Source organism: Callorhinus ursinus, unplaced genomic scaffold (assembly GCF_003265705.2).
Source record: "Callorhinus ursinus isolate GAN/ISIS: 27379988/994484 unplaced genomic scaffold, GSC_fseal_2.0 scaffold123, whole genome shotgun sequence".
Taxonomy (NCBI): domain Eukaryota; kingdom Metazoa; phylum Chordata; class Mammalia; order Carnivora; family Otariidae; genus Callorhinus; species Callorhinus ursinus.
The window spans coordinates 472,257-491,788 of record NW_027397185.1 but is presented as its reverse complement, the minus strand read 5'-3'; the positions used below and the strand labels follow the sequence as shown (position 1 = coordinate 491,788).

General features: G+C 59.4%; 1 protein-coding gene across 1 annotated transcript in view; it reads right to left on the bottom strand.

Moving 5' to 3' along the window:
- The window catches only part of ZNF496 (zinc finger protein 496), a 24,378-nt gene extending 4,846 nt beyond the window's left edge, over positions 1-19,532 (bottom strand). Inside the window, exons 1-8 of the mRNA XM_025860114.2 lie at positions 19,446-19,532; positions 18,322-18,437; positions 17,567-17,993; positions 17,040-17,223; positions 15,360-15,436; positions 1,952-2,084; positions 1,437-1,544; positions 580-693 (exon numbers count right to left, since the gene is read on the bottom strand). Coding sequence (XP_025715899.1) covers positions 580-693; positions 1,437-1,544; positions 1,952-2,084; positions 15,360-15,436; positions 17,040-17,223; positions 17,567-17,956 — 1,006 coding nt within the window. The 5' untranslated portion in view covers positions 17,957-17,993; positions 18,322-18,437; positions 19,446-19,532. The remainder of the gene's footprint in view (positions 1-579; positions 694-1,436; positions 1,545-1,951; positions 2,085-15,359; positions 15,437-17,039; positions 17,224-17,566; positions 17,994-18,321; positions 18,438-19,445) is intronic.

Here is a 19,532-nt window from a genome sequence, read left to right as displayed (position 1 = left end):
GCAAGTCACACTCAGTGCACGCACATACACGTGACAGCACACGCACATGCCCCCTACATGCACACGCCCCCTGCACGCACTCAGCACACGCACACACACATGCAAGTCACACTCAGCACACCCCCCCCGCATGCACACACCCCTGAACGCACACTCAGCACATGCACACATGCACGTCACACTCAGCACACGCACACACACCCGCACGACAGCGCACGCACATACACATGCACACATGCAAGTCACAGCGCACGCACACGCACGTGACATTGAGCACACACACGCCCCCTGCACGAACACGCCCCCTGCATGCACTCAGCACACGCACACGTACATGCACGTGACACTCAGCACACGCACACGCCCCCTGCACGCACACACACCCTGCATGCACACATGCACGTCACACAGCACACGCACACACCCCCTGCACGCACACACACCCTGCATGCACACATGCATGTCACACAGCACACGCACACTGTATGCACAGATGTACGTGACAGCGCACGCACACACACATGCACACATGCATGTCACACTCTGCTCGCGCAGGTGCCCCCCCCAGCCCTTCGGTACCTGGGCAGGTGTTCTGGGTGAGCATCAGCTGTTGGCAGGTTTGGAACTCTGGCACCTGTAGCTCGTCCCGTTTTCGTCTCTCTTCTATCTGGAATGGCTGGAGGCTTGGAAAGTCTTTCCAGAGAAGAAAATGGAGAAAGCGATTTGTCGTGCAGCTAGTGGGCCATGGTCGGAGAGCAGCCCCGGGCTCCCGTGCAGGTGGCCACGCCCGGACATGGGTGCTGAAACTGGGCAGGACTGTCCGTGCTGGGTGTCTACGGGGTGTATGGGGTCCCGCACCCCGCAGAGTTGGTGCACAGACGCAGCCTGCAGTCGGCCGGAGCACACACACGCTTGTTCTGGGCGGGAATGGGGCCCAAACCTAGGGTCCTGAGGGGAAGGGGCCGTGGGGTTGCTGCTCATACGTCACAGAGCCCACTCCCCTGCAGGAGATGTGTCCACGGCTCAGCGGCTATGGGCCTGAGCTCTGTGGCCACACGTGGGGAGGCAGGAGGCGAGAAACCACCACCACCGAGCCCTAGCGCCTCCCCATGCAACAGCCCCGAGTGACACAGCCCCGCGGCCTGGGGCTGCAAGCTAGAGTGTCCCAGCACCCGCTCCTCCTCTCCAGCCTGATGTCTGGGGAGGATCTGTGCTCACTCGTGGCCGGGCCACCTGGGCAGCACAGGGACGGACGCCTGTCGAACGTCTGTGGTCGAGGCGGGTGGCTACGTTAACCGCTCACATCCTCTCTGGCAGGAGTCAGGGAGGAGGCCAGACGGGGTGCAGGGCTAACACCGGGGTGCAGGAGGGGCGGAGGGACGGGCCTGCCTCTGCCCAGCAGCAACCTTCCACCCAGTTCTGGACCCATTACTCACCCAAGTACGAGACCTGGGTCACCTCCTTCCCTTGGGGGTCCTGCAACTCGGGGACCCGGGGCTCGTTCTCCTCTCCCTGGGAGAGATCCAGCTGGGCGGCCGGGTCGTCTGTTCACAAAGGGAGGACACACACCCATGAGCCGTGGGTGCCCACAGGACACCTGGGCGGGTGGGGGGCGGGGACCCCACAGGTCCAGAGGACAGAGCTGGAGGCTCGCAGCCCGGGGCACGGCCCCACGGGGGCCGGGCAGGCCTCCTGAGAGCAAGCAGGGAGGGGGCAGGATCTCAGAGACGAGCAGGGTGAGGGCGTCCCCTGCAGGACCATCAGGCAAACAGAAGCACACGAGCACAGCCCACCGACCACAGAACCAGGCGCACGGAAAGCACGTTACACTAGGGTTAAGTGTGCAGAGCAGCCAGGTAGGCCCGACGTACGTGCCAGGTCGGGGGGAACAGCGAGGCAGATGCGGGCCCCACCGGTCTCTGGTGTCAGGACACAGGGGGCGAAGTCTTACTTGGAGGCAGCGAGACGCCACAGTCCTCCCCGATGATGAACTCGCCGTAGAAGCCAGTCTGCGCAGGGTCCAGAAGGGACCAGTCCTCTTGCGAGAAGCAGAAGATCATGTCCTTGAAGGGGGAGACCCGGTTCTGAAACCACAGGAGAGCAGCAGGGATGCCTCAATCCCGGATCGGGCCAGGGCAGGCGTGCTCTGAGCGCGGGGAGGGCCAGGGGCCCTGCCAGGCGAGCGAGCATAAGGGCTGCCTGGAGCCCACGCGGTCTCCCTCGCTCCAGCCCAACCTCCTCCTGCCGCCGCTCGGGTCTGGCAGGTAGGGATCCCTCCACCGTCTGCTGCTGCCTGTCCCCACCGGGAGGCGTCTCGTGGCCAGGGGCGCCGGCGGCTGCTACGGGGGCCGCACGAGATGACTACTGCACGGACACGTTTTGGAGGCTTTGAGTCATGGACCCCGGGAATGTGTCAAAATTCCTTTTGATCTAGAACACGGGGCGCCTGGGCGGCTTAGCTGGGGAGGCATCTGCCTTGGGCTCCGGTCATGACCCCGGGGCCCTGGGATCGAGCCCCGCGTCGGGCTCCCTGCTCCCCCTGTCTCTCAGAAACCATGAAGGCATATCCACGTAACAACACGAGGTGGGGGTCATGAGCTTCCTGTGAACTGCGATTTGACAGACAGTAACGGTAAAGGTGCAAAAATGATTCATTTTCTCTGTAATAAATACTCCGGGACCTCGTGTCTGAGAGAACGCTTGGCAGAAGTGAAACGTGGAAGCAGCGCGGGCTCGCCGACACTTCCGTCCGGACAGAAGCACGGAAACGCTGATTTCCACAGGCAGCGACTGTGTATCCACCGGCCCAACGAGCCAAGTATTTCCGCAAAGGCTTCCAATCACAAAGCCCTTAAAATTCCAGTTTGCACTGACAAAATGGTGAGCCCCTTAACTGGAAAGGAGTTCAAAACGAAACGTGGAGGGAAGAATGCAGCCAGTACGAACATCTGCTGTAAATAAATGAAAACGAATTCACGGTGTTTGCAACGCAGGTCTGGCGTCCCCCTCGATTTCTGGAAGGTCGGCGTCCGTGCCAGCCGGGTGCCTTGGGGGCCTGGGCCGGGAAGGAGGATTTTCTCCGTCAGTCCTGTCCGGCCCCTTTGGACTCTTGCTCCCTCACGTGCACACCTGATGTCCCCAGTGGGCACGTCTGTCACTCCCGTCCTCCCGCTCTCACATCCGCTGCTCGGGCCCCTTCCCCTGACCACCGCGGAACCACAGGCGTGTGCGCCGGCCCAGGGGGCCTGCCTACCCCCGCCGCAGGGTGGGCGCCCCTGGCACCGACTGCCGGGCCTCGGACGGCCCCACGCAGCTTCGAGCGACCCGGCCACCACGTCCCCAGAGCCACGGTGGACAGACTGCACTGCAACACCCCAGAAACTGCACCCGGGTCCGGTGACCTCATCCCGTGTTGTGAAAGTGAATTATGAAAGTCTTCCCTTTCCAAGGAAAAAAATCACAGAGGTGCAGAGGTGCTGGTGACGCGCAGGGAGGATGGGGAACCGCTGGGTTAACCTACTAACGGGGCCCCAGAAACCCTGCTGGACATAAGTGTGTCTTTACACACCCAGCAACAGGGATCCCACTGAAATTCGACAGTCCTGGCTTCGCACTCACTAGCTTTTGTTTCTGGGTTTTTTTTTTGCCCCAGGAGCATCTGAAACGTCCCGCTCCCCTGCGTCCTTCGAGAATTTGGGAAACGGGTCCTCACGCACGTCTGCGGTCCCGGCGGGAAGACGTAAGAGGCACGCCCACCGTTTCTGGGCGGTTCAGAGACGCAGGCAGGAGCGCGCAGAGCACGCCGCTGGCGGAACCGGGCGAGCTTCCCCTGCAGGCCTTGCAGAGGGAGGCCGCCTCGGGGCCCGCAGCTGCGCGGTCACTGCCCGCCTCGGGGCCCCCACCAGATCTGAACGCAGGCTCCACAGCGCTGAAGCCCGGTCGGCTCGCCCTCCCGTTCGGCCGCGTCCCCGGCACGCGTCCAGGCCACGGACTGCGCTGAGGCGTCCCTCGGAGCGCAGCGGACCCATCCATTCTTCCAGGGCTCCCCACCGGTCCGCCGCTACGGAGCGGCTCCGCGAGCTCTCGGGGCCTCCCCGTCCGTGCACAGGGGCCTCCAGGGACACACGCAGCGCCGCACACCCGAGCCTTGTCTCCCCACGGCGCGCCACGGTCTGCAGCTCCAACGACTGGTGCGCAGCAGTCCGACCGAGGACCACCCTGCTCTCTCCGCAAGAACCTTTCCTCTGGCTTACTGGCCAGTCTGCGTCCGTCTGCTTTGAAACACTACTCTGTTCTCTTTGCCTATTTTTCTATTGTCTAACGGCTCCTTTTTCTGTTTTGTTTTTTTAAACCAGCTTGTTTAAAATTGTGGATATACCTCACTCTTATTTTTAAAATAAAAGCATAATGTTATTTTAATTTTAAAATAAAAAATTTCCTATCACTTTATGGTGGGAAAAAAAAAATCGGTAAACGTTAGCGGGGTATAGGATGAACCGCAGGAAAATGCTGAACACATCAGCACAGGGACAATTTTGATAAGAGAACTTGGAAGTAAACATGCGGTTTTGGAACAAAACAGACCCACATAGAGGAAACAGTCATGACACAGGATTGAACAGATAAAACCTAACCTACGTGAAAAAGCCAAATCCTATTCAGTGCAGAAAGGGAAGACATAATTTTTATCCAATGTATTTGATATAGGTGGTTGACTAGAAATAAAACGAGATCCTGATCCTTGATCAAACTAATATAAAAATATAAAACCCTTAAGGGCACCTGGCAGGCCCAGTTGGTGGAGTGTGCGACTCTCAGCCCATGTCCGGTGCACAGCTTGCCTAAAACAAATTAAAAAACAAAATAAACCCCCCAAAAGCCTTAAAGTACCAAAAGGGGGAAAATGGCTTTTGGGGAATAAAAATAAGGACCATACAGAGAAATATTGGGCAGACACCTGAAACTTACGGATATGCACAGTAATGATGCAGCCTGAACGCGATTAAGACACAGGTGCACCAGGAATGAACGGGAAGGGGGCTGAGAATCCACCGAGCGCCTGGCACACAATCAGAGAGCCTTTAGTGCCCGCTGAAGGAAGAGGGAAGCAAGCTCACCTCGACTCGTGCACGAACACACGGCCAGGAGACCGTCTTACTGTCCTGACGCAGACTGGAAGGCAGGTGAGGTGTGTCAGCCATCTCTGAACACTCAGCAGGGGCTGGGAACTGCCGGCAGGAGCCCGGGCCCCTGCACTTACACCCCGAGAACCTCTGTCCCCTTGCTCTGCCCTGCGGGGGGTGGGGGGCTTTCACTGCTGCTGGACTCTGCTCGCCGGGGCTGCCCTGCACCGGCCGAGGTCCCCCTCCACCTGCTGGGGTCACCCTGCGGCGGCCGGGGTCCCCCTCTACCCTCCAGGGTCCCCCTGCGGCGGCCGGGGTCCCCCTCTACCCTCCAGGGTCCCCCTGCGGCGGCCGGGGTCCCCCTCTACCCTCCAGGGTCCCCCTGCAGCGGCCAGGGTCTCGATTCACTCATCCCACATCTGATCGGGTCCCCCCACTTTAGGAGGACCTTGACCCCGGGACTCTCCCTGGATTTTCTGGGGCTCTCTGCGGACTCTCCCTGGTGCACTGAAGACCTCCCCTGCAGGTGACTCCTGGGTGAGGACCCGAAGCCCCGGGGGGGATCCCGCCACATGGCCCCTGCCCGCAAGGATGATGGTATCCCCTCCCATACTTCGGGGGGACCCCTCCCTTCCTTCCCCCTGCAGCCCTGCGGCAGCCAAGCCCCCGTTCTCCCCGGACGACTGAAGGCCTCCAGCCAGGGTGGCTCTGCGGGGTGGTCTGAAGGGCGCCCAGGTGGGCTGTGGGCACCTGGGGGGCTGGGACCCCTTTCCCCGGCACTCCCACTCGGCCCCCCGCGTCTCCGTTCCCAGCGCGCGGAGCAGCTGGGTCACGGCCGACGGGGACCCTGTCTGGAAGGGCTGGTCCCCGCCGCCCGGCTCCTTCTTCCTGGGCCCCTTGTCCACCTTCATCGACCGCAAACCCAGTCCTTCACCTGCCTGGTTTCCGGGGAAACCCACCACGGCTCTCCCGACTCCCTCCCTCCTTAGCACCGCTGCTCCCAGTACTCAGACCCCTTGTTCTTGGTCCCCTTTCTTTAATCTGTTAGTCGGTCTCATATCGACCCCACCAGTTCCATGTGGGGAGGACTGTGCCATCGGAGGGGCCCCTCCCCCTAAATCCCATGGCCCTGGCCACCCAGGAATGTCACCCAAAGCACCGAACCACACTCTGGTCCGTAACTGCACCCCTGCTGGACGGGCCGCCCCCCACCCCCCGCCTCAGCAGGAACCAGCCACATCACCTCCACCCAATGCCACAGACCCGTCCTTGTCCGTCTGTGCGGGGGGCGGGGGGCAGGCCGCCTCCAGAAGCCTCAGTAAGACAGGCCCATCGGGCAGCCCAGCTCAGAACAGCCACAGGCCGGAGTGGACCAACAGGCCACTTACCACTGAGCACAAAAAAGGAAGCCTTCCCTGCGTCCCCAAACCTCCTCACCTTCCCCCTGCGCCACAGCCCCCGACCGCCTCCTGGCACACGGTCTCCGCTCTGCCGTCCAGCCCCGCTCCCTGGCACTGTAATCAATAACCCTGTATCTGCTCTCAAACACCTGGACCACCGCCTCGCTGGATCCTCCCAATCACAGGAAGGCCTTGGGATTTCTGGAAAGATGGTACCCTGATAGGTAAAAACAACACGGTTGCTGGCCAGCAAGCCAACCTACAAACAGCTGTATGGGCACAGTAACTGGGAGATGAAAAAAAAAAAAAAAAACAAAACAGACCACTTACAACATCAAAACCGAGGACTTCCTAAGGAAAATGAATGCAAACTCCGTGTGCCGCCCGGACACGGAAGCACTGAACACGTTTCTAGACCGCTACGATGTCAGTTCGCCCCACAACGACCTGTAGATTCTAGGCGATCCCGCACAAAAGCCCCACGGGGCATTTGTAAAGAAACTGATGTACTAATTCTGAAAATAATATGGACAAGCAAAGCACTTAGAGCAGCAGAAAGAATTCAGAAAACAAAGCATCAAACAGGAGGACCTCACAACCCTGCTGCAAACCTTACTATGAAGTTATGGTGGTTTGGCGCAAAGAATCAAAGCACACACATCAACCACGGTGCTGCCCAGAAGCTCAGAAGTAGGTGGACAACTGATTTTTGACAAAGGTATCAGGGCCACTCAGTGGAAGAAAGGAAAACTTTTTTTTTTTTTTTAAAGATTTTATTTATTTATTTGACAGAGAGAAACACAGCGAGAGAGGGAACACAAGCAGTGGGAGTGGGAGAGGGAGAAGCAGGCTTCCCATGGAGCAGGGAGCCCGATGCGGGGCTCGATCCCAGGACCTTGGGATCATGACCTGAGCCGAAGGCAGATGCTTACTGACTGAGCCACCCAGGCGCCCCAGGAAAATCTTTTATATATTAAGATAAAAAAATAACCCCACAACTCATCAAACACACACAAAAATAACCTGAAATTAATCAAAGACCTAAATGTAACAACCCACAGCTCTAAAACTTCCCGAAGAAAATGCTTTGTGACCTTGGGGTAGACAAAGATTTCTTGAATGACGAAAGAAAGAAGTCGATGACCTTGAGCTCGTGACAATTAAACGTCTGACCTTCCGGAGACACCATTAAAACAAGGAAAAGGCAAACCACAGGCTTCCAGTACATGTACCGGACAGACGACTCTCCTCCAGAGTACATGATTTGTACAAAGGTCTTAAAACACGGCCAGACGGGCGCCCGGCTGGCTGAGTGGGAGAGGACGAGTGCTGACCTCAGGGTCCTAGGTTCGAGCCCCACGCTGGACGGGGAACTTACTCAAGCCTACGCAGGAGACAAGGAAGCCGAACCCAGTCAGTACACAGGCTATCTGGACGCTTCACAGAGGGCGGAGAGGAATGATTCACAAGCACGCGGAAGGGTGATCCGCTTCGCGAGTCAACACGGAAATGCAAGCTAAAACCGTAACGGTTACTCTAATGGCCAAATGCATACTGTGTCTAAGAAAATGAGAGCAGCAGGAAATGGGGAAGAGGGGCATTCCCTAGGTGGGGGTGTAGTGTACGTCCCCAGGGAAAATCATCGATCACACCCTCATCCCCCGACAGCTTCCCTCCCAGAAGAAATAAAAATATGGATCCGCAGACAGACATACAGATGTTCCAGAAGTTCCTTCGTAAGAGCCAACAATGGAAGTGAGCGAAATGCCCGGGGACGGGCTGTCACCACCCGCGGATGCCACTCGGTGATGAATGGGCACACGTGAGTGACGCCTGGGTCCCCGGGCTGGGTAAGAGACCGCATACCGGACGAGTCCGTTTAGTGCAATTCCAGGAGAGAAGCTTGAGTTCAGAGGCGGCGGAGAGAGGCCCCGGCGTGAGGGCCCGGCTCCACCGCGCACGGGTGCCAGGGTGCCTCTGGGGTGACGCAGAGACACCCCCCGTGCTCATGGGGGCGACTGGCACTGCAGTGCGCACGCTTGTCAAACACTCTGCAAGCCGGACGCAGAAACAGGTGCACCGTGTGCAAATCACAGCCCAAAATCAGACTGTTTTTTTAAAGTAGGCTCCATGCCCAGTGTGGAGCCCAACCTGGGGCTTGAACTCACCACCGTGAGACTGAGACCCGAGCTGAGATCCAGAGTCAGATGCTTAACCGATGGAGCCCCCCAGGCGCTCCTCAAAATTAGATTTAAGGAACTACAAACCCAGCATTTTCCACCGCCGTTCTGGCGAAGATGCGAAGATGCTCGTATAAAAGCGTACGTGTGCAATACACACGGTGTGAGGCGTCAAGCCCCCCGAGACCCGTCCTCCCATGGGCGTGCACGCATCTCCTGCAGAGCTGACCGCAGCTCAGCGAGGGCCAGTCTTCACCCGCCCGAGCGGATGGTGGACCGTGGAAGCCACGGGCTTGCTGCAGAGTCAGGTGTAGGTCTCAGAGCCGGTCCCAAATCCCCAAACATGCCACTGTGGCGTCGGGACTTTCCAGCTGAGGGAAACCGAGGAAGGACACCACGGAGAAGGCGCTCCGCTCGCCCGTCTCTGCCTAAAGCCAGGACGGTTCTTCCTGAAGGAGAGCCCCTCGCCTCTCCCTGCCTGGAAGGGCCAATGGGCCCTTAGACCCCAGAGAGGGCCGCACCCTGGCCGGCCCAGAGACGGCATAACAAACGTCACCGAGCAGACCTTAGTGTCTGTCACTGTCCCCAGACGTGGACCTTCCCACGGTTTACCAACCCCGGAGCTCACATCCGGAGCTTGGTCCTGCTTTCTCCTGAACACATCGCGCGGGCAAATGCTCTGTGGATGTGACCGCCTGCTTGGGGCCCTCACAGAGCGTCCGCGACGCTCCGCGCACGGACACACACGCAGAACACACACACACACACACGCAGGACACATGCACGCAGGACACGCAGGGCCCCCTTCTCTCCGGCACACACACACACGCGCACGGCCCCCTTCTCTCCTGCACGCACGCAGGACACACGCACACACGTGCACTCACGCAGGGCCCTTCTCTCCGGCACGCACACACACGCACGGCCCCCTTCTCTCCTGCACACACGCGCACTCACGCAGGGCCCCCTTCTCTCCGGCACGCACACACACGCACGGCCCCCTTCTCTCCTGCACGCACGCAGGACACACGCACACACACAGGGCCCCTCTCTCCTGCACGCACACGCGCGCACGGCCCCCTTCTCTCCTGCACGCACGCAGGACACACGCACACACACGCACTCACACAGGGCCCCTCTCTCCTGCACGCACACACACGCACGGCCCCCTTCTCTCCTGCACACACGCAGGACACACGCACACACACGCACTCACGCAGGGCCCTTCTCTCCTGCACGCACACACGCGCACGGCCCCCTTCTCTCCTGCACGCACGCAGGACACACGCACACACGCGCACTCACGCAGGGCCTTCTCTCCGGCACGCACACACGCGCACGGCCCCCTTCTCTCCCGCACGCTGCCAGGCGGCTGCTGCGCAGGCCAGCACTGACCCCGGGCGAGAAGCGGAAGGGGCTTGCTCCCCGACGTCTGCGGACGAGGAAAGCATGGCAGCACCACAGCTGGGGGACAGAAGGGAAGCAGAGCTGCCCGCCCGCAGCGCCTGCCGCCTCTGCGGCTGCGGGGAAACAACGGACTCCGCATCGTGACAAGACTTACGCACTCCCCTCCCTCACCCTCGGGCCGGCGCCTGAGAACGCACCCAAGGAAGAGGAACGAAACCCAGTGGGCAGAGCGCCCAGCCCCGCGGCCCCGCGAGTGGGATCGCAGATGCGCCCTGGCCGGCCACGGAGCCCCAGGGGACCCCGCATGGCACGGACGGGCGCTCAACAGTTCAGAGAATGAAAACCAATTCTAAACAACCTCCTGAGGAACTCAAGAGCGGACCCATCCTGACTCATCTTGCGAACCTAGCATAACGCTGATACCAAAGCCGGACAAAGACCGTGAAGACCAGGAGCTCCAGGAATCCTTAACGAAATGTACGTGACCCTTGCACTATGCGGGGCTCAGGGGCACAACCCTCCCCCTGCAACACACAATCCATGTATACCTTCTGACGTCCCCCAAACTTGCCGGAAACAGTCGACAAACATATTTTGTATGTTATACGTATCACATGCCGTAGTCTTACAATAAAGGAAGCAACAAGGGGGACTATTAAGAAAATCAAACTGACATCAAAAACTAATGATGTAATATACGGTGATTAACATAACAATAAGAAAATTAAAAAAAAGAAAAAAAAATCAAACTGAGGAGAAGGCACATTGATGGTACTCTACTGTATTTGTAAAAAAAAAAAAATCTGCACGTAAATGGACAAGCACAGTTCAAATTCGTGTTGTTCAAGGGTCAACTGTAAAAGCAAATAAAATTCGGCACTGTACCCACAGAATGTTACTCCACGACCAGAAGAGGTCCATTCCAGGGATGCAAGGCTGGTTTGATATCCACAAGTCAATAAATATAACCCACAACATTAACAGTCTACAGAAAATCCACGTGACCAACTGGAACAGAAGTTTTGAGAAGTTTCAACAGCCACCTGTTATAATTAAAACTGCAGGACAACAGGATCGAGGAAGTTTCCCAACTGCACGAGGAGTATTTCCAAACCCCTGTGGCTGCCGTTGTCCTGGACGGTGACAGCGGACGGTCAAAGACTGAACCCTTTCCTGCTAAGCCCCGACACGATGCTGGGAGTTCTCGGCTGAACGAAGCCGGGAAAGGAACAAGACACAGACCGGAAAGAAGTACGACCGTCTTTACGTGCACACACCGTGACTGTGAACACGGAAATCTAGAGCACGCCGTTTGAAAACAAATGGATGCACAAATCCAGCAAGGTCACAGGATACAAGAGAAACCTACAAAAACCAACTGCACATTTTTTTTTTTAAAGATTTTATTTATTCATTTGTCAGAGAGAGAGCACAGCAGGAGAGCAGCAGGCAGAGGGAGAAGCAGGCTCCCCGCCGAGCAGGGAGCCCGATGTGGGACTCGATCCCGGGACTCCAGGATCATGACCTGAGCCGAAGGCAGATGCTTAACCATCTGAGCCACCCAGGCATCCCAACCAACTGCACTTCTTAGACAAGAAATGAGTAAGTTGTCATGAAAGTACTAAAATGATAATCATATCGTTTGCCATTGCTCAAAAAATGAAGTACTTAGGTATAAATCTAACAAAACACGAGGGCGCCTGGGTGGCTCAGTTGGGGAGTGTGCTACTCACTCCTGATCTCTGGGTCGTGGGGTGAGCCCCACCTGGGGTGTAGAGGTTATTTAAAGACAATAAAAATAAAAAAAAAAATCTTAAAAAAAAAGAAGTAAATGGAGAGGCACGGCACATCCACGGACAGAATGAGTCAGAGGGCAAAAATGTCAACGCTCCCCAAACAGACATGCAGGCTTAACAAAATTCCTATCAAAATCTCAGTTAAGAGTTTTTGAGGATGGGGACAAGATTATTCTAAAATTTACACAGAAAGCAGCAGGACTGACAGAGCTAAATCATTAAAAAAAAAATAACACCATGGGAGGAACCAGTACCTGACTTCCAGACCCAGTGTGCGTGGGCTACAGCAGTCAAGAGACGAAAAAGTGCATGACCCCGACGAAGAACCCGGAACAGACCCACAGAAATGGGCTCCAATGAGGTTTGCACTCCGAGCGAGGACAGAACCTTCCAGCACTCGCGGCTGGAGCAAGCTGGCATCCGCGCCCCAAATCAGAGACACCGCAACCCCAGTCCCACACCGGATACAAGAGGGACTGCTCACGGGCTCCAGTGTGAGCGATCACAGGTCCTGGATTAAATGCAGCGTGGACTTGAAGTGCAAGATGTTCAATCACATGACTTTTAGGAAAAAACAGAGCAGGAAGTCTCGGGGATCGAAGAGGGCTCCCGGCCTTTGCACCGAGAGCATGATCCTTAAAAAAGGAAAACCGCAGAGCCTGGACTAAATCCGAATGAAACACTTTCGTGCTCCAACCATACTTTAATACAAAATACAGTAAAATAAAATGATTGAAATCCTGGGGAGAGAAAACACAAGACACTTTTGCTCTGCTAAGCACCGTGAAAAGGGATGGCAAGACAAGCCCGAAAATGAGACACACACCCAACGAAGAACAGACACGGAGCTGCCAAAGCACCTGCAGAAACGCAAATGGAAACACCTCGAGGGAGAGGATACACAGAGCCGCCGGGTCAGCGCCCGACTCGACACCGAAGCCTGCGACCCCCAGCGATGATCACGTACACCGCAGCAAGCCGGCGGCACGGCGCAGAGTCAGAGGGGCCGAAAGAAAACACCGTGCCACCGGCAGACAGTGGCCGGGACGTGAGAGTGGGCGCCGCTCACACGGCGCTCGGGAACGTCATGCCACAGTCCCTCTGGAAAAGGACGTGGCAGTTTCTCACAAAACATGCACGTACCGCACAACCCAGCAAGTGCAAACCTGGGGCTTCATCCCCCAGCAAGAAGGCGATGCTCCCACGGTGGCCCGCACGCCGGTATCTACACCAGCTTTGCGCAAAATGACCCCAGACTGGAAACAAGCCGGCGGTTTCAACAGCGGAGTGGTCGCGCGCACCGCGGTGCATCCCAGCCGTGGACTCTCACCGCACACAGCAAGGCACGAGCCAACGACACCTGCAAAGCCCGCCCCACTGCACTGCTGCACAGACTGAAAGCACGCAGTCCACAGAGGTGGGATCCGTTCACAAACGTCCGTGGTTGGGCAGCCCGAGGACAGAGCAACGCAGGCGTGGGCCTGCGATCAAGGGCAACGGGAAGGATGGCCCCGGTGAGGCCATGTTCTGCATCTTGTGTGCATCCACACCAACGTGCTGGCCACGACCGTCTACGGTATTTTCCCGACACGACCGTGTAGTGCGATGAGTACCAGGGAGCTCTGTTCTCTCTGGCCGCTGCAGGGAATGCAGTCATCCCCAGAAGGACAAAGATCAACCACACGTTTACGTGTGTGTGTCTGTGTTCACAGCAGCACTGCTCACGGGGGCCGCGAGCTAGATGCAGGCCAAGTGCCAGGGACAAGGGAGTGAAGGAACGCATTACGTGCCCGCCGCGCGGTATCACTCAGCCTCAGAACGGAAGGAGAGCCTGTCACGTGACGGTGTGACCGAACCTCGAGGACACCACGGGGCACGAATCACGCCAGCGAAGGAGACACAAACGCTGTAAAGGTGTCCCTGCACTTGCACGAGCTATGAGGAGTCGTCGAATTTAGAGGCAGAAGGGCCGTTTCTGTGTGTTGGGGCGAGGGGAGTTACTCCCTAACCAGCAGCAGGTTTCCATTTTGGAAGATGAGACAGTTCTGGAGACCGTCTGCACGGCAGTGGGAACGCGGCTAACATCGCTGAATGCTAAAGACGCTGCCGTGCGTTAAAAATAGTTAAGATGGGCGATTTTATGTAATATGTACTTTACCACAATTAGGAATTTAACGAATTTCGGGGCGCCTGGGTGACTCAGTCGTTACGCGTCTGCCTTCAGCTCAGGTCATGATCCCGGGGTCCTGGGATCGAGCCCCGCATCTGGCTCCCCGCTCAGCAGGAAGCCTGCTTCTCCCTCTCCCGCTCCCCCTGCTTGTGTTCCCTCTTTCACTGTGTCTCTCTCTGTCAAATAAATAAAATCTTAAAAAAAAAAGAAAAAAAAGAATTTAACGAATTTCATCAAAAACTAATGATATAATGTATGGTGATTAACAGAACATAATAAAAAATTCCAAAAAAAAAAAGAATTTAACGAATTTCAAAATGATTCTGAAAAAATAAGACCTTTGTGACAGTCACTTCCAGTGCCCTGAGCAGAGGTGGAGCGAGCAGAGGGCGCTGACTCACCGAAATCCGTCTTCCCGTTGTACAGGAGCAGACGGAGACTCAGATGGGTGCCGGGCTCACTGGATGCTGAGCTCACAGCACCTCTCTGCACGTCATACCGGTCAGAAGTCTTGGCCTTTACTAAGAAACGTGTGTTTCACCTCCTTTGGGTCAGTCTGTTCTACAGCCGTCACGGCACACAGCCGATGCCATGGATAAGGCTCGAGATACAAGAGCCCCTGGATAAGGCTCAAGGGGAACGGGGAACGGGGAACGGGGACGTCCTGAGCCACATACTCACTAGCTCCTCCCCACCCTGAGCCGACCCCACCCCCAGGTCCCAAGTCCCGTTGGATGCACGGTGCTGGAGGCACACCTGGGACCCTCAGACAGCGCTCCATCTGCCAGGTCCATGCCTCACGTCACCCACTTCCCCACGGAATGAGACCACATCGCCTGCCAGCCAGGGGAACGTGTCAGGAAAACTTCCAAAGGAGGCATTATGAGAAGCTGCAGCCAAAGGCAGCAACAAGGCCGGAAAGGAGGGAGCGAGACCACTCGTCGGACAGGCTCTCCATCGCATGGGGCATGCTTATGAAAGGAAGCCTTGCTTGGATGTGTGCTGTATCACACGGGACCGTACCACAGAGACTCCCGGACAATGCGCCCGGCTGTGTACGGTGCTGCAATGACCTGTGCCTTCTCCCTCCACCTCCCAACACTCTGGAACACAATCAGTGTGACGATTAGGACAGAAACGGGTACGCGGTGCGGTCTCCCATCTTTCACGGGGGGCCCTAGAGCGTCCAGAGGACGGTGCATGGGGATCTGAGGCCGCTGCGCTCCACCATGCTGTGTGCAGAGGGCAGTGGGGGTTCAGGAGCTCTGGCGGAAATCACTCACCGGGGGCAGCTGGAGGGCCGTCACCTGCTGTGCATCCCTCAAACTCGCTTCCTGAAGAAGGGGAGTGTCTGGCAGAACTGAAAGAGAAAGAGGCGCGTCTCTTTCCGCACCCGCAGGAGGCGGCCCATGAAGAGCACCTGCGAACCACAGGGATTTCTGTCACCCTGACACCATCAGCCCGCCCGCCCTCACCCCGGGCCCCTGGCAGCTCCGCGCCGCTGTGGGAGGAGTCCTCTCCCGCCTGGACCCTACCGCGTCGCAGGCGGGGAGCCATGCACCTGGCCCATGGGGCCGCCCCGTCAGAGACAGCTGTTTCGAAACCTGCTCCTTCCCCAGAGGAAGGCTTGGAGCACTCGCGTCTGCCGGGTCAGGGCCGATCCAGGAGGCGAAGCCTATGTCACATGCTGAGTCCCCACCCAAGCTGACGCTAGCGTCTGGTGCCCGTCCCCGGCAGGGCTGGGCCACGAGCCTCCACCACAGCGAGGGCGAACGGCCGGGTGAGCTCAGCCGGCAGGGACAGGTGTCCTCGCTGAGCGGCAGCCTCTTCACTCTGCCGCCCCTCGCGCAGGCTGCGCGGGCTCGCAGGGTGCGGGGGGGCTGTTGTACTTCCGGTCTCGTACCTGCTGCCTTCCAGGCAGTGGTCTACAGCCCTCCCCCACCCGTCCCCGAGAGAAAGAAGTGTATGGACACCGTGGAAATCACCCTGGAGAGCCTTCAGTCTCCACCGAAATGTAGCTTTTTAGGAACACCTGCGTGATGAGGAACTATACGGCTTTTACTGCACGCTCCCCCCAGTGACCAGTCACGAACGTGTAACCTCGGAGTGCGACGGCACCCAGAGATCCGGTCTTCCGAGGGGTAACTGAGCTACACTGAGGTCCCACGGGCCAGTGACTCCTGATAAAAAGGGTTAGGACCCGGACGGACACGGGGAGAACAGGCTTGTGAGAAAGCCACCCTGTCCGCGCGCGATGGGAGAGCGCCGGCCCCCCACAACTGTGAGAATATGCGTTTCTGCTGTGGGAGCTGCCCGGGGCATGACGCTGCGTCACGGAAGCCCCAGCGAGCCAACGCAGCCAGCCACCCCCACGTTAAAGCAGGGAGAAGCTGAAGACTTGCACACAAGGCAGGTGAATTTCACACAGAGAGAACTTTAAGATGCCTTTTTTTTGTTTTACCTACAAACCTTACTGTGTCACAAAGGACCACAAGCATGCACCCCTGGCTTTTTGCCCGCTGTAGCCACAGGACGACGTGGCGAGTCCACCCAAACCAACCCTCCCACTGTGGAGGTCACCGCAACCTCCTAGGATGACCATGGGCGGCCCGGGCCCCTGCTCTCAACAAACCCCGTAAGGCACTGGGGACTCGCGCCACCGGGAAAAGCCATATGGTTCCTAATCGAGCAGCGATGGTGCCTGGCTGGTCCCCCGAGCCGGCAAGGCCCGCAGATGCACCCTCCAACAGGTGGGCAGTGGTCCCCGTGCGTGGGCCGAGCACAGACATGAGGGCAGACGTGCTCCTCAGAGTCTGACCGCATCACTCTGGGGAAGGACCCAGACCCCGCACACAGCACGCCCGTGGCCGTCCACTGGATGGGAACGAGACGCCCAGGCCGGGCGCCGCTGCAAAGGGCACAGGGAGGGGGGGGCATGCCTCCCTCACCCCCTTGGCTGGTACCTGGATCCCCACTGAGCTGGCCTGGCGGTCTGCTTGGGAGCCCGGGGCCCGGCGCCAGGGCCACAGGCTGGGTGTCCTGACTCTTGGCGAGGTCGCCCTGGGCTTCCGCCGGCAGCCGTTCCTGCTCAGGGTCCGGAGGGCCGTCCCCGTCCTCGATCACCACGGGGTCCTCACAGTGCTTGAGCTGCAATCCCAGGGAGGGTGTTTCAGGGCCAGGTGGACGGGTCCCTGGCCAGGCGAGGGCTGGGGGCTGAGCCAGAAACTGGACCAACACCGTCCCCCGGCCCAGGCCTGCCGGGCACCTTCCCGGCAGAGCACGGGAGGCTCACACAGGACCCCTCAAGGAGCGGAACCCGCCGTCTCGGGAAACCGACTGCAGCGGGAGCCTCGCCGAAGCCCGGCGCTCCAGACGGAATTTCTCACCCCTGGCCAGGGGACACGTGATGCCGCCGAGCTTCCAAGTCCACGGCAGCCCCTCGCCACAAACGCCCCCCGCCCCGGCCAGCCCAGAGCAGACCCACGCTCACCCACTGCCACGGTCTCCCTGGTTCCCGCTCCAGAGCCTCCACGGCCGCCACAGCCTGGTCGCCGCTCTCGGGCTCCTGGGCCCGCACCCAGCCCTGGATCTCCCGGGGCAGGATGGCCAGGAACTGCTCCAGCACCAGCAGCTCCAGGATCTGCTCCTTGGTGTGCCTCTCAGGCCGCAGCCAGCCCCGGCACAGGTCCCAGAGGCGGTGCAGGGCCTCCCGGGGGCCCGCCGCCTCCTGGTAGCGGAACCGGCGGAAGAGGCGGCGGGAGGACTCGGGGCTGGGAAGCTCCCCCTGGGGGCTAGGGTTCTCTCCCGGTGGGCTCCTCATTTTCCTGGGCTCCTCACTTTCCTTCGGAGCCAAGACTCGGGGGCACAGGGCTGTGGGCATGATGGGGTTTGATGGGGGTCAGCAGCAGAAGACGACCCTATTTCCAAACAGAAATCACTGGCTTCAATGTTCCGGTCGGCTGCGGTAGGTTCTTGGGGGCGGTGCTGGGGAGTGTGCAGAGCCCACAGAGACCAGCCCGTGGGAGAAGGTCTGGGACGCGCGGGAGGGGTCCACGTGGCTGCCCTTTACACGAGGGGGTGAGGGAAATCCCACCCCCGCCCCCAACAGCACCATCGCGTGATCCCCCTCGCTGGGTGTGACCAGACACCCAAGGCGGGGGCTCTGGGAGGGAAGCGCTATGGCAAAAGACGGGACACGGACGGGGCCACACGCAGGACTCAGAGGGAAGGAGGGCGCTGTGGTACCTTTGGTGGCCAGGTTCTCGGAACAGGACCTGAGACGCACGCGCCGAGCGGCACGTTATCTTGAGGCTCTGGAGCCAAAGTCGCCGTCCTCGCCCTTGAGACTTTTGCAAGAAGAGCTGGGAAGATAAAGGCAGACGTGCCTGGGAAGGGCATTCGGCGCAGACCCGGGACCAGAAGTCAACCCCGCAGGTGGCCGGGGCCGAGCACCGGTGGGTGCTGGGCCTGCCAGACTGAGCCGCACAGAACAGAACTGCACATGAGAGGCGCCGAGAGGCCAGGGACGGGCAGAGACGAGAGACAGGGAGGGGCGAGAGACGCAGCCGCATCCTGCGTGTAACCAGAGAGAACTGGCTGTGTACCTGGAAGCAGCAGCGCTGCAGGTCAGCCTCCACCCCTCACTCCAAAGTCTGGATACAACTTTGGGAACCAAGCCGTCCTCCCTGGCCTTCAGCCTGCACCCCTCCCCGTGTCATTCCCAGCCACGCTGAAGGCGACAGCACACAGCTCACGGCCCTTCCTCGGACGGGACAGAGGTGGGGCGCTCGGCACGGGGGCTGGGGGGGCGCACCTCCCCAGGAACATCAGGGAGCCGCGACGGCTCCTGGGGGGGGGAGGGCGGGGGACTCCAGGAACGTGAAGGGCACATGGGGAGACACGGCCCCTTCCCTACCGCTCAGGCCTCACCAAAGCACTCGGGGGGGTGTCTGCGCCAGCATCTGGAACACCGTCCCGGCGCGCCTGGCCGCCAGCTTCTAGGAGCTCGGCCATCACCCCGCGGCACGGCCTCCAGGGCGCTCAGGTCGGCCCCCGGGCCGGGAGCCCCGCGCCGCGCCGCGCCTGCAGCGCTCCGGGCGCTGCGGACGACCCCCGAGCACACAGCCCGGGCCCTCTGGGTCAGCCGGGCCCCTGGCACACGCAGGCGGCTCGGCAGCAGATGCCCGCGGGTCCGGGGGGCATTCCCGGAGGGGGGCGGGGCGAGCTGAAAGCCGCTCCAGGAGGACGCAGCCCGAGCGGCGGAAAGGAAGGAGGGTGGCAGGCCAGGCCGGGCGGAGGGGCCAGCCTCCCTCGCCTCCCCGCCGGCCACCCGGGCGCGCCCGTAGTCCCGCCCGCTCCCGGCTGCTCACCGCACCGCCTGGGACTCCGGCCCGGCGTCTAACCCGAATCCCTGCTGCTGCGGCGGAAGTCTCCGGCAGCAGCTCCTCATCCTCCCA